The sequence below is a fragment of the Passer montanus genome, unplaced genomic scaffold (genome assembly GCF_014805655.1).
Source record: "Passer montanus isolate IOZ18808 unplaced genomic scaffold, ASM1480565v1 scaffold6, whole genome shotgun sequence".
Classification (NCBI taxonomy): Eukaryota; Metazoa; Chordata; class Aves; order Passeriformes; family Passeridae; genus Passer; species Passer montanus.
The window spans coordinates 5,398,949-5,417,321 of record NW_024371037.1 but is presented as its reverse complement, the minus strand read 5'-3'; the positions used below and the strand labels follow the sequence as shown (position 1 = coordinate 5,417,321).

Below are 18,373 nucleotides of genomic sequence, written 5' to 3'. Positions count from 1 at the left end.
GCCAGCAGAGAAATATTTCCTATTTCAAGACTCAATTCTTTTGGTTCAAGTACTTGCCATAAACCTGATCAAACCAAGCTGTTAAAAGTAACACACCTTTATGCAACAAAGCATTTTTGTGACTACAAATAGAAAAAACAATTTACCTAAACAACTTTTCCTGTGTCAAATGGGATTTTTTAACTTACTCTATCTTTCATAAGCCATTACCTCGGTACTCACTTTGATGCCTTGCCAAGGCTGACCTAGAACAGAGGCTACACAGAGTTAAAGAATAAAGTAGGTATTTATTAAAAGGCCTCAATGGATCCTCCTTGGGCAGCACAAGAGCCCAGCCAGGGCTATACCCCAGATGAACCCAAAATGGTCACAAAATGGACCACGGGTCACGAGGTTTCTCCTTTTATAAGTTCTGGTTCATTTGCATACTGGAGTTAATTGTCCAATGATAGCTCTAGGTTATGAAGTCCCATCCTTGTTTTCTCTCTTCAGTCCTCATTTATGCTCTTGGGCCTGAAATTTGGATCAGTTGTCCTTGGTCCCCAGCTAGAAAAGGAATTGTTCTGTCTAGCTACACTGTGAGGTGATTTTACCATCCCTTAATATGAACCACAGAACTCCACACTAAAGCAGTACAGAAGCTGAAAAATATAAAAAATATAAAAGCTAAAACTTAAGGCATCAACCTCCCCAAAAAGCCATGAAAATACACCTGATCCAATTCAGTAAGCCTGCTTCAATTTCTAGGGAGGAAAATATTTTTTTCTGCCATACTCGCTGCCCCATAAAATTATTCTGCTTGAATTAGAAAGTGTTTCATCAAGATATACAGAACTGTTCTTTAACTCCACAGACAAGGGTGCCCTCTAAACTAGAGACGTGTCAAACCTTTCCACAATTATAAGTGAACACATGCTGACTTTTCCAACTACATTTAAATGAATATTTGAAAACATTCTACAAAACCTGCTAGAAGGAAAGACAGGAATGTATGTGAAAGACTGTTAACTTTAATTTCTTATTTTTAGAATTTCCCCATATCAAATATTTGCAGTTTTGAAAACTGATGCTAGTATTATTTCTTTTCCCTGTCCAGCTTGTCATTTTCACCACTGTCACCTCAATAAATACTCACATAGATGACATTTGCCTCTGTCTTCCCATTAAAACAGAGGAGAGCCACATGTCTGATGTGGTTTGCATCCAAGTATCAATCATTTCATTTCTTATTAAATTATCAGGAAAGTGTTCTCTTTTTGCATTGATATAATAATTAGTGAATTATGCCTTACATGAATTTACAGACACATCATTCACCATTCATTTCCTCCTGTTCTATTTTTGGTTCTTTTAAATTTTTTAAGTTTTGTGTGTCAACCAGAGACAAAAGTAATTATTTTCATCCTGCCCCGGCATTTTTCTTCATTATTTTTGACAAATGTAAGTTGATCTTCTTAGGCTTGTGGAATGCAACCAGTTCTATCAGATCTGTAGATGATAACAAAGATTGATAGTGCTTCATGTAACAGGCCACAGCATCACTGAAGGGCAATAACAAATGTTAGAAGAAACAGTCATTAAAGGTTATATTGAGAAATTGTCAACATTTTTATGCCAGTCACACAACAATCACAATCAGTTTCTTGTTTAATACAGAGGAAACCTAATTTTTGAAACACACATTTTATTGTCTGTGAATTCTGATGTTTTGTTTGCCATTCAGAATTACTCATTTGTAAGAGTGAAAATGTTTTAGTGCTGTAATTATTGAGATGAAAATAGAAAAAGAGCAGTGTTTTGTGTTTTGATAGGTAAACACGTCATCACTTACCTTCTCTGCTGATTGGGCCGTACCAAAAAAGATTGGAATAAAAGCTAACCAAATTATGCAGGTTGTGTACATAGTAAATCCAATAGGTTTTGCTTCATTGAAGGTCTCTGGAACCCCTCTTGTTTTAATAGCATAAACAGTGCACGTGACCATCAAGAGAATACTATATCCAAGGGAACAAATGAGAGAAAGATCTGAAATGTCACATTTGAGAACTCCTCTGGCATTTTCTGGGTCAAGTGTCCTCTGCTCTCCATAGTCTACAATGGTATGTGGTGGATCAATAGCAAACCAGATGAAGACTCCAATAAGCTGCAAGGATATGAGGCTGAAAGTGATCACCAGCTGAGAAGCTGGACTAATAAATTTGGGAGCTGTGACAGATTTTTTACCTTGTTCAAATATTCTGTGAATCCTGTTTGTTTTGGTAAGTAACGCAGCATAGCTGAAACACATGCCAAGTCCTAAAAAGATCCTTCGAAATGAGCAGACCACTGTATCAGGAGCTGCAATCATTAAAAAAGTAATGGAGTAACAGAGAAAAATCCCAGTCAGGAGCACATAACTGAGCTCCCGCCCAGAGGCCCTGACGATCGGCGTGTCGTTGTAGCGGACAAATGTCACAATCACAAAGGTGGTGGCAATTATACCGAGAATAGCTATGAAGACAGGCACGATGGCCCAAGGAGAATGCCACTCCAGTTTGATTATAGGGATAAGCTGGCAATCCGTACGGTTGGCATTTGGTCTCTTATTAATGGGACAGAGTTCACAGTTGAATTCATCCACCTGGTAGTGGTAGCCCTCGCAGCGCTCACAGTGCCAGCAGCAGGGCACTCCCTTCACGGTTTTCTTTCTTTCCCCAGCTTTACAGGGCAGGCTGCAGACAGATGCTGGATGAGTGTGTTCTCTGTTAGCCCACTGCATATCTTCTACCTGTGGGTATAAAAAATTAATGAGACTTCTATTTTCCTTCATTTATAATATCCTAATCCTGGCCACAGGTTTGTCATAAATCACTACTTGCTGACAGCACAAATACAGTTTACCATAATAAGAAACCTGCTTCTTTCCCTTGCACTGACTTTAAAAAAGTGTTAAATGATTGTGTCCAATAAATCATTCATGCCACAGGCTTGATGAGTGTCATTAGTTTCTATTTACCTCTTTACTGCTGACCAAATTGACATCTGTAAAGATATTTATTGACTCCAGGCTAGTTTAAAAGCAAAAAGCCCCATACATAGTGCTGTAAAAAGTTAATCACATGCAAGTATAAATATCAGTAGTTCTCAAACATTTAATTACGAAATAAGTCTATTTTCACAGTGAGCTTCAGAGCAGCTCTGGTACAGTGAAGAAATAGATTAAAATCTCCACGCATCAGCTCTCACAAAACAAAGAGTTTCACGGTCTGTGATGCCATCTCTTCCACAAATGTGGATATTTTATACTTTTCCACCTTCAATGCCTTGACATGCTCAAAAGTGTTTTGTTTGCAATTCTAGAAGATTAAAATAAGTATATACTGCTTTCTGAATAACAATAGAAAAATATGTCATGACTACTGCCTTAGTTCTCCTGATATAGTAAGTCCAGGGATCCTTTTGTAGCACAGAACAATGCAATCTTGTTTTAGAAATCCCAGCTTTCTCCACAGCAGCACATTAGCAAAATATACTTTTCTCCATTCACCTATGTATTCTTCCTGCATGCCCCGCAAATGACATCTGAATAGGGAACTCTTGGATTTAAAGAGTTTCCTACTTTAAATTATCACTCAGTTTGGTGCCAGCTGTCCTTAGCCCACCCTTACTAAAGCCCTGTTCTGCAGAGGTCGCTGGGAGTGAACCAGAGCTGTGGGTGGAGCAGAGCCCCTGGTGGGCAGCAGAACCATTCCTTGTTGCTCCAGGCCCCACCTTTCATTCCTTTGTGAGGTGGTGAGCACTCAAGGACAAAGCACTTTCCGTGTTCTTGCCTATTAAGTACTTAGCACTTTTGTTTGATTTGGAGGCTTTATTCATAAGAGAAACAACAGTAACAAAACTTCAGGAGTCAGGAATGTTTTCAGTTCCTTCTGGAGGAGGACAGAATGAGGACAGCTTACAAAAACGGGTAATTTTGGCCCTTAAAGTTTATTTTTTCAGCGATTTTTCAACAGACTTGAGAGGAAATCACAGTGTAGCATTGCTGGCCTTATTTGCCTTCCCCAGAGAGCCAGAGCACCAGTTACAGCACTGAGCAGGGTGACTAAAGCAGCAACAAGCAGCCAGACTCCTGCTCTCCTCTGTGCCCCTTCAGTGCAGGACTTTGATGTTGTTCTCCACTCCAAGGGACCACAGAGTAACAAGGAGAAAAGAATCACTCACAAAACCAGCTGTGTGAACCCTCAGTCTCTCAGTGATTTCAGTGGGAGGGGATCCTGAATGCCCAGAAGTCAACCAGATTTTATATCAAGGATTGTGATGACTATGCAAAATACATCATCTGGTGACTATGGAAAAGAAAATAATTTAAGCAATTAGCTTCCTAAAAAGCACAAGAATAACCCAGTTTTGTATGAAATAGCTTTGATAGAGCTCCAGCAGAGTACTTGATACACTAAGAAAAGATTCACCTCTATTACAATCTCCTGGTTTTAATCACTGAAATCCTAAAAGCCCACATAACCCCTTATTGTTTCATCTACTGGATGTGAGAAAAAACATGCTATGATGAAATCAGCATGATAGTGAAGACAATTTGCCTTCACACTGTTGCTAGGAGAATAAATACAAATCTTGTGATTTAGTCACAAACTACAATAATGGGGGGCAACAGTAAACCATGGTCATTAATCCAGAACTGTGGATAAGTTTGGAATGACTCAGAAAACGACAGTAGTACATATTGGCTAGATTATAGCACACAATACAGAATCACCAGGAGAGCAGACACCACCTTATCCAGCATAAACTGAGAATGGCATGGACAGGCAATATCTCATCCTGCAGAAAGCCTGACAGGATAAAGCTTAGCTGTCCCATTTTCAAACACATCTGAATTAGCAAGGTGAGTTTATACCAGATCAGTATTTAATACCATGAGACAACAGTGGTTCTTTTCTGGCATTAAGCATCCTAAGGTCACATTTACTGTATTGTGAATCTATTGCTTAGATAAGTACAGAAAATTCCCTTTTGTCTTTTAGAGCTTCTATCTTACTAAAAAGAAAATTTAAAAATAAAAAAAAAGAAAATCCTTTCATTTTACAGCGATTTATGATTTCACATACTTTTGTCCTGACAGTATTTTAATTGACTAAAAACATGTCTAAAATCTCTTCAGGTTTGCAAAACTTTGAAGTGCTTCAGATTACACCTCACATTGGCAACAACTGATAATAAATTCCTACTTCTGAAGCTAACTGACAGAGATTCATATCTGTTTTTCACTCTGATACATCTGACACAAACTAAAAAAGACATAATTTCCAGCATATAAAGTTATACAAATTCATGAATATTCAAAAACTCACTGCATACCGAATTTTTTCCTAATAAATTGATTATGAATATAAGCACTATTGACTGGTTAGCAATAGAAAAAGTCAAACACAAATGAATCTTAAGGCACAAGAAAGTTCTAAATCAATGTAGAAAATAACCAGAATGAAGGGCTGGGGCAGGTGGATTTTACAGGGTATAAATCCTATGTTTTAAAATCTGGATTTCTGGATCAACTTTTTAAGCAAAAAATCACATGTAGATTTATCTAAAAGTTTTAAAAAATTTTATTGGTTCTTGCTCATTAGTTTTGTACTAGTACAAATAGTTGTAGTACCTTTGTACTACTATTTAAGAAGAGGAGATATAGTCCCAAGAAACATTGGCCAGTGTTTGAAATTGAAAATTGCTTCAAAATACCTCTACATCTGAGAAAATTCTGGCATTTTAGGATGATAACTCTGGAAGTTTGTGCAAAGATATGATTCTCCCATGAACACAACCATCTTACAGCTGGAGTTTATAGCTCCATTAACAATCAGTGGCAGAGCAAAGCTGTTAATTCTGAGTGACTGATGATAACGTTGGTCTGTATTTGAAATTAGATCTACAGAAGAAGGTTGTATTGACCTAATTTTGACATAGTTCGGTGAGCTTCATTAACAAAGATTAACTGTCCTTCTGGAAAGCATATTCTGTTTCATTTCAGCCAAAAGCAACCCAGTTCACTTAGCACAGGACCCACTCCACAATGAGCGAGTCTGCTAAGTGGGAATAATTAGTAGATTCCTTTCACAAGCTGACTCTTGGTTGAAAGCAAAATGTTGATGTGTGTATATCCTCAGACTGCTACTTGGACAATACTGTAGTAGGGGCAGAAAATAGAGCAGGGGAAACTATACCTCAGAGTGAGCACTGTGCTTTTATTACACTTGAACAGATCTGTGAAGGGTTTCTGTATATGCAGACCTTAATAACTAAAAAGTTGTACTAATTCTGGTCATCTGGTTCACTCCCAGCTATCCACAACCTGCAGCAGTCTTTGCTTGTAATGCATTTTGGAGCTATTATTTTGCATAACATAAAAGTAATAAGTAAATGCAGTACAAAACATAATTACAATAGCCATAAATATCTATCAGTTTTTTCACTGATTGTATGTATCAAAGATTCCAGATTCTTGAACTTGTGCAGAAGATTCACCCATGTAATTACTTTTCTCTCTTTATGAGCTAGTATTATTGATCCCACTACTTCTCTGAGATTAGCTTTGTACAATAAATGACAGCAGGAACTGTTAAGAAACTACAAAACAAGGGAGGATCATTTGGGAACATAGAAGAAGGGACAATTATAATTTCCAGAACTACTGAAAACCTGTAATAGTGAAGCTTTAAAGGGAGTTGCTGGATGCTCATCCTCTTCTGAAAATCATAATTTTTTATGTAGACATAAACACTTAGCAGTGGAACTTTCAAAAGTGCCAAGGGGAACTTGCTCAATATAGCTAATTAATTTAAATGAGAGTTAAGTGCCTTGTCTGTTTAACTGCCTTTGAAAATCCCACTATGCTTCCATCTGCAGGTTTCACAACATAAATACTTTGGAAAACTTGCCCTAAAGTGATCCAGAAGTTCAAATGTTACAAAACTAACTTCAGGGGATCTTATCTTTAGGCACACATTTCTAAAGATTCTCATGGGGGAAAGAAACTGTCAAAGAGGCCAAAGTCAGACAAAAGAAACACAGAAAAGAAGGTGCTTTTTGACATTGAAAAAGGATTAAGTTCTGCAACTCTTCAGCTCTTACTGATTAAAATGTCTGGGTCTGCAGCATTCTTTATACTGCTCACACAGTACCAGGGCTGAGCAGATCTCAGATTGTTAAGTAGCGTTGGATAAACATGGTTTCTGGAAGACTTATTTTGTCATCTCATTTTCATGTGACATCTTCTAGATCCAGTTCACTACAGTATATTATAACGCAAAGTTCATTGCTAAATGTATCTGATATCATCTAGCTCAGCTGGACTGGGATAGCCTAGCTCTGTACCTAGTATTAGCAATGGTTTACACATTATCTCAATTTTATTTGAGTAGCTTCTCTGAATTTGGAACATGCCTGATAGGTTGATCTGCTATTATTAAACACCTCAGATTTCCCCAAGATGTGGTTCCATTTCCTACTATTCCAATACTTACCAGAGTGAAAACATCAGCAATACTTTGACAGCAGGTCTGCAAGATGTGTATTCTTTTGCTATGAAATGCATCATGATACAAAAAGAGAATGGCTTCATTGCTATTTCAATGGACATAAAAATCGTCTCTACATGAGATATCTGCCTGATGGGGCTGCAATCTGCTTTAATGTGCAGCATTAAGATTCACAGTTCACTAAACCATTAAAATACAGACAAAATGCCATTTCATATTGAAACCAAATAAACACCTCTGTCCTTCACGAACACTGCAAACACAATTCCCTCTAATGTCTAATAATAGAGCTAAAAAATTAATGATGTGAGAACTTGGCTAAAAGAATACAAGATTGACATGATACAGTACAAATAGCACATTGATATTCCTGGAACCCACATTCTTCCAATAATCAGGCAACTCATTCATTTAGCAATTCCCTCAGCAACTGGATAAGACTGATCAAAAATGCTACTAATAGGTCACATATAATTTTTTAATTATGTGTCCAATATATATGTACAAAAACACTCTCTTTCCTGTTCTTAATTATCATGGAGAAACTTATCAGTTACTTAATTCAGCAACCTATGAACAATACAAAGACACCTGGACAACCTTCCAAGGGTTTTTCAGAGTTCATTGCTTGGGTAATATTTAAATGTTTCTGATTATGCTATACTATCGCTTGCAAGAATTTTCATTTTTCTTTCAAATCTTAGAGCCAGATATTCATTTTAAAAATGAAAAATGAATGTTTAATTGTCTTATTGCAACAAACGGAATTATGTGAGTTCTGGATAGAGTAATGCAAATGGTAATTATAAGAGTTGTGGGAGCAGACAGACATCTTATCTTGTAGTCAGTTAGCCAAGACTTTCAGAAGGATCAGGAGTGTTACATATAAATTCATATAACTTTTAACAGATATTGAGATTCTTAGCTATAACAATGACAAAGAACAGAAATATCACCTCCAACAATGACTAGATTTTTTCTTATTTTTATCTCAAGTTCCTGAAAGTATTTACCTTCTGACAAAAAAGGCTCATCATGGGAGCATAGCAAATGAGTGAATTAAGGGAATTTAATGTAGTATTTATATTTTAAAATTGTCTTATATATCTATTCTCACAGTAAAAGTTATTCTTTAATGTACCTTGTCCAATCAAGTAATCTGAACCATTAAACCCCAAAATTGAACTGAAACAGGTTCAACTAAATAAATTCATTATGATTCTAAATATAATTACCATTCCATTCTGACTGCCAGATAGACTTATCCCATTAGAGAAAAGCTGGATGTACCCACAACTATTCAAGCAGGCATGTGCAGAAGGGAAATAAATCAATGACAAAAAAATATAATTTATATTAAAATAAAACAAAACTGAGAATTACACCAGATTTCCATGCCAGTATAAGATCACTATCATTACCAAATTTGCCACAATTGCTGTAAATTATTTATATAATTCACCTTATACAGATGTTTTTCCTAACAACTGAGATGTCATTTTTTAAATTTTAGGCATAGATATTCCAAGAGTTCTGCAAAGAACATGGAATTATATATTGGGTTTTACTATGTACTGGTTAAAACTAATGCAGTCCAATATCAGTTTGAGGAGTCTGGGAAGCTTGATGAGTATGAAAGGATAAGGGTGAAATACTACAAGACAGATATTTTTTCTCTTTTTCTTTAGCATCAGAAGTACAGATTGTTGAAAGAATCCAGATGGAAACTGATTCCTCCTAACTGTAAAATCCACCTACCCACATTTCCTCCTAGGGAAACCATTTACCTCTCTCACAGCTTTCTTAAAGGAAAACCAGTAAAATTTAACATAATTTTTGTTTGAATGTTTACAATTGAATATTTACATACTATTTACATGTATGTATGTATAATTATTTTTATGCAAGTATGATATAAAATGTTCAGGAAGGAAGGAAGGAAATATTATTAGTGGTGCAGCTTTGGTCTCTAAGCCAAGACAGAGCCTATATGGTTCTGATACATCTGAGTCCACGGCCTTGGGAAAATGATTTAACCTTCTTGAATCTCAACCTTTCAGTCCACTGGAGAGAAGCTGCCATGCAGACAGGAGTGGAGACACTTTAATTGAAAATGTGGCTAGAAATTTCAAGTGGGCATATAAGTGATGTCCATCTCTTAGGTTTAGAAGGTTTTTTGCCCAATGATTACTTATAGTTTTGCAAATTTGCCTAAAACAACTTTTACAACTGAGCAGTATAATTTCAAAGAGTCAATACCAAAAACATCATCATAGTTCTGTGCTTTCTCAACATGTCATAATCCCTCTTGTCATCTCCAGTTTTGAGAACTGCAATATCACCAATCTCTGGAATTACTAAAATAAAGAGAAAGCATTTTTATTGTTCTGAACATATTAACAAGTCATTCTTAGATAGAAAAAATACTTATAGGGAAGGATGCTCTAAAAAATTGAAAAGAATGCTATTAAAAATATGAAGATTTTTATGTTCATAATTGGAAAAGTTTAAATACTTGCCTTGCTTTATTAATGCAAATATGTTATTTAGTGGGCTGATACTGTAATTTTACCTCAAAGAAACCAACCCTACTAATTAAGTCATATAATTAATGACTGCTGAATACTTACATAGAGGAACACACTGTGTTAACCTAAAACAGGGAATAATCATGTCACAGTATCACAATATACAGAGAGTGTTTATTAGTGCTATACAGTCTTAAACTGCTAGCCTTTATACAGCTTGGGATGTAGCTTACTTTTTACTTTTTAGCTGATCTTGGCTTGTTTTGGTTTGGGGTTTTTTTGGGAGTTTTTGGGGGGTTTTTTGTTTTGTTTTTTACTTATAAATTTTTTCTCCCATGATTTGGTTTCTTCTGTTTCTTTCAGAATTGCTGGCCTTAAAAGATACTTGGTACAAAGATATGAGGAGCTGAAGTATAATACCTTCTTCAATTTGCCAAACAAGAAACATTAATATGGATGGAATACTTGGGAAACATCATTTTATTCTCAAATGCCTTGGGGAGTAGATAACACAAAGTGCAATGATTAGCAGGTTGTCAAACAAACTACTGTTACAGCACTGGGTAACCACCAAATGGAATTTTAGAGAAATCTAGCAGACACTTCTATTCAATAGATGCAATTTTTTTTTTTCTTTACTGAAAGCATGAACCACAATTAATTTTCAAGCACTTTTTATGAAGATAGCCTTTTTATTTACAAAGGAGAAAAAAAAATTACCCCTAACCAAATCAAAGAAGCCAAACAAACCAAAACACACCACCACAGAAACATCCCATTCTAGATGACATTGGCAGACTTCAGATTTTTTTGAAAGCTCTTTCAGTGGTCTACTTTCTATATTTTAAAAACATACAATTAGTACCAATGTATCAGACTGAAAATCAGATTTCCAAAGTTATTCTTTATGCAAACCACTTTCACATAGAAAATGTCTCTCACATATCCTTACCTAGAGGTGCCTGCTGCCCTGCATGTCCCTGGCATGCACTTGAAAAGAATTTTATGAGCATTTATAAACAAAACTCATTATGTACACACAGGAATTGAAGTCATTATTCACTACCAAAAGCAGATTGTGCCGTAATTTTGCATACATAATTAAACAGGTGTTTAAGAAAAGACTAAGTGCCATGGTCTAGTTGACAAGATGGTATTATGTCCTAGGTTGGACTTCATGATCTCAAGGGTCTTTTCCAACTTAGATGATACTGTGATTCTATTCACAAACACTCAAATTAAAAACAAACTAACTAAATTCCCCAACAACTTGTCAGATTTAGATTTTTAAATAAATGGGCTTTTGAGACAAAATCTTCCACCATCATATTTTTTGTCAGCTGATTGGCTTTGATCAGCTCTAGTACTAAGGCTACGTGAACCATAATGCTTGAAGTACTTTTTTACTTCCTGCAGTTGATCATGCAGAAATAGCCTGCAAGCATACCTTAAAAAATTTAGTGCTTTGAGAAAAGAAAGGGAGCATAGTTCTGGCAAAGAGTTTTTTAACATCAGTTTCTTTGTGCCTGGAGAATGTCCTCTGTTCTTCCCAAGGCCCATCACTAGTCTAATAGCTTAGCTGCATTTCTTGATGAAAGTTTTAATACCCATAAAAAAACATGCTCCCTCCCAAATCCAGCTCTTTTAGCTACAGTTACCTAAGGTAGAGCTGGCTTTTCCCAAGCCCAGTGCTCCATAGCTACTGTGTTTCCCTCCAATCTGTGTCAGGTGCCTTTCAAACCCAATGGTCCCCAGACTCTTCCTCACTTCACAACTCAGCACAGACAAAAGGAACACAAGGGGTTCAGCACAGGTGCCATTTGAATTTAATACAGATTCTTTTTTTTAAAAAACTATATAATTTCATAAATCCCATTTGTTTCATAAAAAATATTCATCATGACATGCTTTTAATTATTGTATTGGTTAAAGATGAGTTTATCAAAATGAGAGCTGTTGTCCCCAAACTTCGTCATGATGGGCTGGGAAACAAATGTACTGGGCTAAACCTTCAGCTGATTTAGTTCAGCCCAGTAAGTTTAGGACCATTATGTTAACAAGTTATAATTTCTTAAGGGGATTACCTGTCACAGCTTTTGTTATCTTTAATATTTTAAAAATAGAAATTAGGGAATCACAAAAAAGCCTCAGTTCAATACAAAGAAAAATGCTAAGTTTAGGTTTTAATCCTCCCCCACTATTTTTAAATGGTTTAATTTACCTCCTATTTCTTGATCAGAGCAAAAGGTGCTGTATGCATGAAACTGAAAAATGAATGGTCCTAAATTCCACCCTGCACAATCCTTCCTACAAATTAATACCAACAGTTAATATATTCCATTTATTCCCACTCTGCTCACAGACCAAGATGTCATTTGCACTAAGGGCTATACAAATCCACAAGAAAAGATTATGGTCTCAATATCAAAGAATTCACAGTCAAACTATAAGATAAAGGAGAGCAGAGTATTGGCAGAATACAGAACAGACCATCCTAAAACTATTAAGGCAACACAGACCAGCATGATAGTCAGCAGCCATCTCAAACAGGGGCTTTTTGAGGAAATTTTGCCAAAAAAGATTTTTAACAAGGTAACAGAAAGAGGAAACCAGGACAATTTTGTATTTATTTACTGAGCTTTCCATCCAAGCATAAGACAGCACAAAGGCATTGGCCTCACCAGTGACCTCTCAAATAGTACCACAAAACAGAGCTGAAATGTCCTGTGCATCTTAGCTTCTAAAAAATGTTTTAGCAAAGTAAAGCACTTGAAATTTTGGGAAAAGTTGCCCTCGCTTCAGCAACCTTCATTGACTCTGACAGAGGAGCAGACAAACTCAGCTGAAATACAGGGATCATATTTATTTACTTGTCTGAATAAAAAAAGAGGCACTAGACCTAAACTGTTCCTGATACATTTATCTAACCTGTTTTTAGGAAAGGAAAGCCGTAGTACACAATACCCTGAAACATATCAAACTCTAAATCCCAGAACAATACTTTGACATGGTTTCCCACTTCAAGGCGCATATCTTATTTTCCAGCTCTTCTTCATGAAGAGTCAGATCTCTTCATGCTAAAGACTTTGAATTTTCAGCACTACATAAACAAAAGAAATCACACTAGCCTTTTAAACACAGGTCCAGACAAGAAGCAAGACCACATACACAAAAAGTGTGAAAGTCTGAACTAAGTCAGAACAGGCAGAAAACAGACTGTATTTTATACTGAGACTTCCAGCAGCAGGAGAAGAGTTTTCGCTGCCAAGTTAGTGCTCTTGCTTAGAATGAAGAGTCAATAATTAAATTTAAAATTCTGCAGAAAGACCTAGTGATCTGGCAGGAATGAAAATAAGCATGAGGAAGAAGTTTAAACTAGAGAAAGTGCCACACAACATGTTTAGTCATGGGCCGGGGAGGGGCGGGGGGGGGGCAGGGGGAGGAAGAAACAAACCAAACCCAAAAATACTTCTTACTAAAGAAATAAGGGTGAAGATTTTCAAAATGAGAGAAAGTGAGAGGGTTCCACATGGACTGAAAACATTGGGATTTATTTTATAATATTTACAGAATTGAGTAGATAGCAAGCTCTTGAGACTTTGTGGAGAAGTATGAAGAATTTGAAAATGGGAAACCTAGTGCTTACATGCTGATAAGGGAGGGAATGAAGAAGCCAGGGAATTATCAATCATTCATTTTGACTTGGATTCCAAGAAAAATCCTGAAAGAAATAAACAAACACATTTCAAAAACAGAGAAAACAAACAAGACAAGTAACAGCCAAAAGGGATCTGTCATCAATGGGCTGTCACATTTCCTTCAGTGAGAGGGTAACAGGCAATGTGGATGAGAGACAAGCAGCCAGGTGTCATTTATCTTAACATTAGAAAGATTTTTGACAACATCTCAAATTACACTCTCAGTCACAAGCAACCTAGTGAAACAGATTTAGCCCCTAAGGGCTAGGTGCAAATTATATCAGAAAGCTGAGGAAAGATAAAATTCATAGTTGATTTACTGTCAGAAGGGAAGGAATGGCACTGGGTGTGGTCTAGAAAGGTCTATTGTTAGTCTGCTATTATTCAATATTTGTAATAGCCACTCATTTTTTCTGGATCATAAAATAGAGTACAGGGTGATCAGATTTGGGCAGTAACACTGGAAAAGGCTGAAGCCATGCTGAAGGTCAGAATACTTATTTCAAATGATACTGCAGAGTCTGAAAAAATGAGGCGTACAGTTTAACAGGGACAACTAGCACTACATTATGGGTCAGGAAGGACAGAGATGGCAGCTCTGCAGAAGAAAAAGAGATCTCAGAGCTCCAGTAGATTGTGATATATTGAACCAATGTCTCACTGTTGCAAAAGGGGCAAATGCCAGATAAATGCAGATAGATACAACAGTCTTCCCCCTCTACTCTCCATCATGACGACATGAAAATTATGTTTCTCCTGTACTCTGCACTAGTGAGACTGCAGTCAGAGCACTTTCTGAAGGTTAGATCGTTGTATTTCCCTTTGAAGGTGAATCAAATGGGGAGTCCAGAGGAAATCTGCAAAGATCAGAAGCACACCTAGAAAACACGATCTGTGTGACTAAATTGAACAAATTCCTCTTGTATAGCCTGAAGAAATAACATAGGCTAGGAGGTAAAACAACAGTCTTCAAATACATGAAAAGGATGAGGATGTGCACCATGTACACTGAATAAAATAAGTTAAATTATAGCAATAAGGAGTAAAGTTAGGTATTCTTAAGACACTTTGGAGAGATGAGTAGCTAAAAAATGAAGATAATGCCTTCAGAAGCTGCAAAGTCTTCACCCTTAAAACAATATAAGTGTAGAAGATGTTAACTTTATCCAAGGGCTAGAGAGTCTCTTGAGATACTTTTGCTGTCTTCTAAAATGCAAAGGCAGATTTCAGGTACTAAATATTTTGAGAACAAATAAAAATATCATAACTAGGCTAAATAAATAGGAAAATAGAAAAATGTCAATGTACTCTCTCTGCAGCTATGCTTTTTAGGCTGCCTTTGCAATTTTACAGAATACCTATGTAGGAAAATATTTACAAGAAAAAAGTAAACAAGAAATGGTAATGATCCTACTTTTCCCATGTCTTGCATAATTAATGATGCATTTTAAATATTGTATGGTAAATGGGTTTTGTTTACAGTGCAAATGCTTCTCTAAGTATTAGGAAAAGAAGGTCTAAATAAAAGAAATCACCACTGCTACAATAATAAACTGTTTCCCACATAATGGAACTTAAATCAGTTTGGGATATACTAAGCATGTAGCATGTAAAAAAGAAGTCCAAATTGGAGTCCCATATGCGAATGGAAAACAGGTAGAGAGCTTGTCCTTAACCAGTAAAGTGATTCACAACCTGCAGCAAAAGAAGATCCTAAATAAATAACCAGGTTTATAACTCCATAAATCTTTCATGGATTTCTTCTAGAGCTCTTTCTAAACACTGCTAAAGACAGTCTTGTATTTAGCATAAAACCAAGTATAGGACTCCAGTAGCTTCTATGCCTCCCAGCATTTGCTCAAGGGATACAGGACATTGCCTCTGAGAGGATTATTAGAAGATCAAACCTGCCAAACAAATGAAAGCCAGAAAACTTTAGAAGCAGTGACCCCATCTCTGAATCACTATACAAAATCAATATTTACAGCTCACCTGCTCCAACCAGCCCAGGACAGCCCAGTACTTAATTATCCTCATCCTTAGAATCTTCTAGCATGTCTGCATTAGATATCCCTCACTGTAATTCAAATCCACGACTTCTCCTAATAGCCAAATTAACTATGCCTAACATAGTTCTTTTCTTGAATAATCCTCTCTGTATAGGAAGAGATTAACACAACCCTCCTCAGTGCAGTTTTCTTCAGACTAAACAACCCTAGTTTGCTCAATCTTTCCCTAAAGGCACACTTTTAGATGGCTGATCATTATAATTGCTTGCAGCTGGACTCTCTCCAGCTCCTTTACTTTTCCAACGGAAGTCACAGCTCTGCTAAGGAGCTCACAGCACTGTAGAAGAGAACAGATGAATTACATCACAAGTCTAGGAGTTTCTCACTCTAATGGCCTCTGGTGATGCAAATCAATAACCATTCTAAAGCTATTACTTAGCCTCATGCCCAAGTTTTCCATAACAGGGGAGTTCACTTCAACTCCTGCAGTTACCAGAAAGAGCACTGCAATCCTCCTTTTTTGACCCAGTCATTTCAAGCATATTTTATAGACATATTCAACACTAAATCTGTTTACTGCAAGCTGAAGTTACAATCAAATTAGCTATGCATTCTTCATTCCCTGTGTTAAGATGTATTAATATCACCAGTAAATCTAGTGATACATTTTGGTTATTCAGAAAATAATTCCCTATCTTTAAATATTTTTTAATTGTGTTTGGGGATTTATCAGGATGAAAAGTCCTGGATAAATATTAGATGACTATCCTAAAGTAACTAAAATAATATTAGCGCAAGATGAAGAAAATTGCAGCAAAGCAAACAGAAAAAATAATCATACAGTAATGTTCTGCTAACTGCTGGTTATTCTCTTTCATCATATAATAACCATTGAAGGCCTTTGTCATTTTCTATTTAATGATTTTTAATTTAGTGGTAGGCTTCCATCATGTAACACAAATTAACAATAATTAATTTAATCATTTAATCTGCAATTTTTGCTTTTAAGGCCTTTAAAACAATTTGCTTCAAGCTTTATAGGGCAGCTCAATTTTCAAATTACACGACACATATAAATTTTGGGGTGGTGTCAATGCTAAAACTCACATTAGCTTGTACCAGGGGAGTAGCTAACCCTGCTCTGAAGTCCTATATATGAATGCAAAACTCTCTGGGAATTAATTTAAAAGCTCCTGAATTTTTATTGTTCTATCACTGCTCACTTTTTTTTTACTGTGAAAGAGAAAAGAATATTTTAAAACATAAATGTTATGCTTGTCATTCCTTTCCAGTTTGTTGAAAAACCGGAATGCTTAGTCCTGTTGGTTATGGCTATTCAAAGAACAATTCACTCTAATCATACCACTTTTACAAAGGATGAAGACAAAAAGCTATAAAATATCTACCACCCACTCAAGAATCCTGTGACAAATTCACAGCCAAACATACAACTGTAACTTCATGCTTCATTTGAGGAACCTGACTTTCACTCACCCTGACAAGGTGAGAAAAAAGTCACTATACATCCTAACTCTCAAGCAGAGAGTGTTTCACTGGCAATTTCCTATCATTCTAATGAAGAAAAAATGGCTATCAAATTTCACGACATTTTCCCAGCAGCTATCATATTTTATCCATTTTCTTTTTTGTTTATTTGTTTGTTTTTCTGTAGAGAATCAGTCAAGAAGTCTATTTCATTGAGGGGGAAAAAAGACTATTAGGGCCAAAGTAAAAAAACTTCAAAAGGAAGACAAGTTGTCATTCTCTAGTTCTTCTAAGGTCATTGGTTCTGTTTTGATTTTCAGTCATGTCTGAAATAGTTTCTGTCTAATATGGACACTTCTTAAAATCATTTAATGCTCTTTTAACATCTGTATTCAGCCTATTTCCTCTCCATCACAAAGCTTTTTATATCAATAAAACCTGTAACCTTTCAATACCAAAAAATCCCACTTTTTTCCATGTTTCTTGTAATTTTTGTTTTGTATCCACTTCTCATTTACTGTAGCCTATTGTTGACTTATCTTTTTAATCTAGAATTGGTCCTTAGCAGATACAATTTTCATACTGACCTAAGACATTAACAGTAGGCAAGAAAAAATTCCTGAGTCATACTTCTTGACCAGTGCTAAGATCAACACTAGTTTTGTGAAACCTAACTAGTCTAAAAACCATAACAGTCTCTTCTATTTTCAGCCTTATGTAGACTGAAGAAAGGTAGCGGTACAATTTTGAGAAGAATAGAACCTAAAACATTTTTGCTTGTCTCATTTAGTTTTATTTTTAAGCTGACATCAACAATTTTCAGTCAAATAACATGGGTTTGTTGGAGTGAAAGTTTGAACTCTTACTGTCTTATTACAGGCAGGCAGAAGAACACCCTGCAGGCCATATGACTGTCATATTTTGTTTATAGATATAATCATATACAGCACTAAGTGCTTTTGTTGTGTATTTCACTGTACTGTGTTCTTTTGTTAAACACGGGGCTTAGGTTCAGCATTTTAAAAACATCTATCAGTTATATAATAGCTACCACAGGAGAAGAAGCGGCTTTCTGACTTCTTTAATGAAATACAGTGGCCTACAGCAAAGCTTGAAACTTA

The 18,373-nt window shown here is 36.1% G+C and overlaps 1 protein-coding gene across 4 annotated transcripts in view; it reads right to left on the bottom strand.

Annotated features, from left to right (window-relative positions):
- The window catches only part of GRM8 (glutamate metabotropic receptor 8), a 313,000-nt gene that overhangs the window by 40,630 nt on the left and 253,997 nt on the right, over positions 1-18,373 (bottom strand). For all 4 annotated transcript variants that reach the window (XM_039726957.1, XM_039726961.1, XM_039726960.1 and 1 more), the window contains one exon: positions 1,832-2,767. In XM_039726957.1, the coding sequence (XP_039582891.1) occupies positions 1,832-2,767 (936 nt within the window). The remainder of the gene's footprint in view (positions 1-1,831; positions 2,768-18,373) is intronic.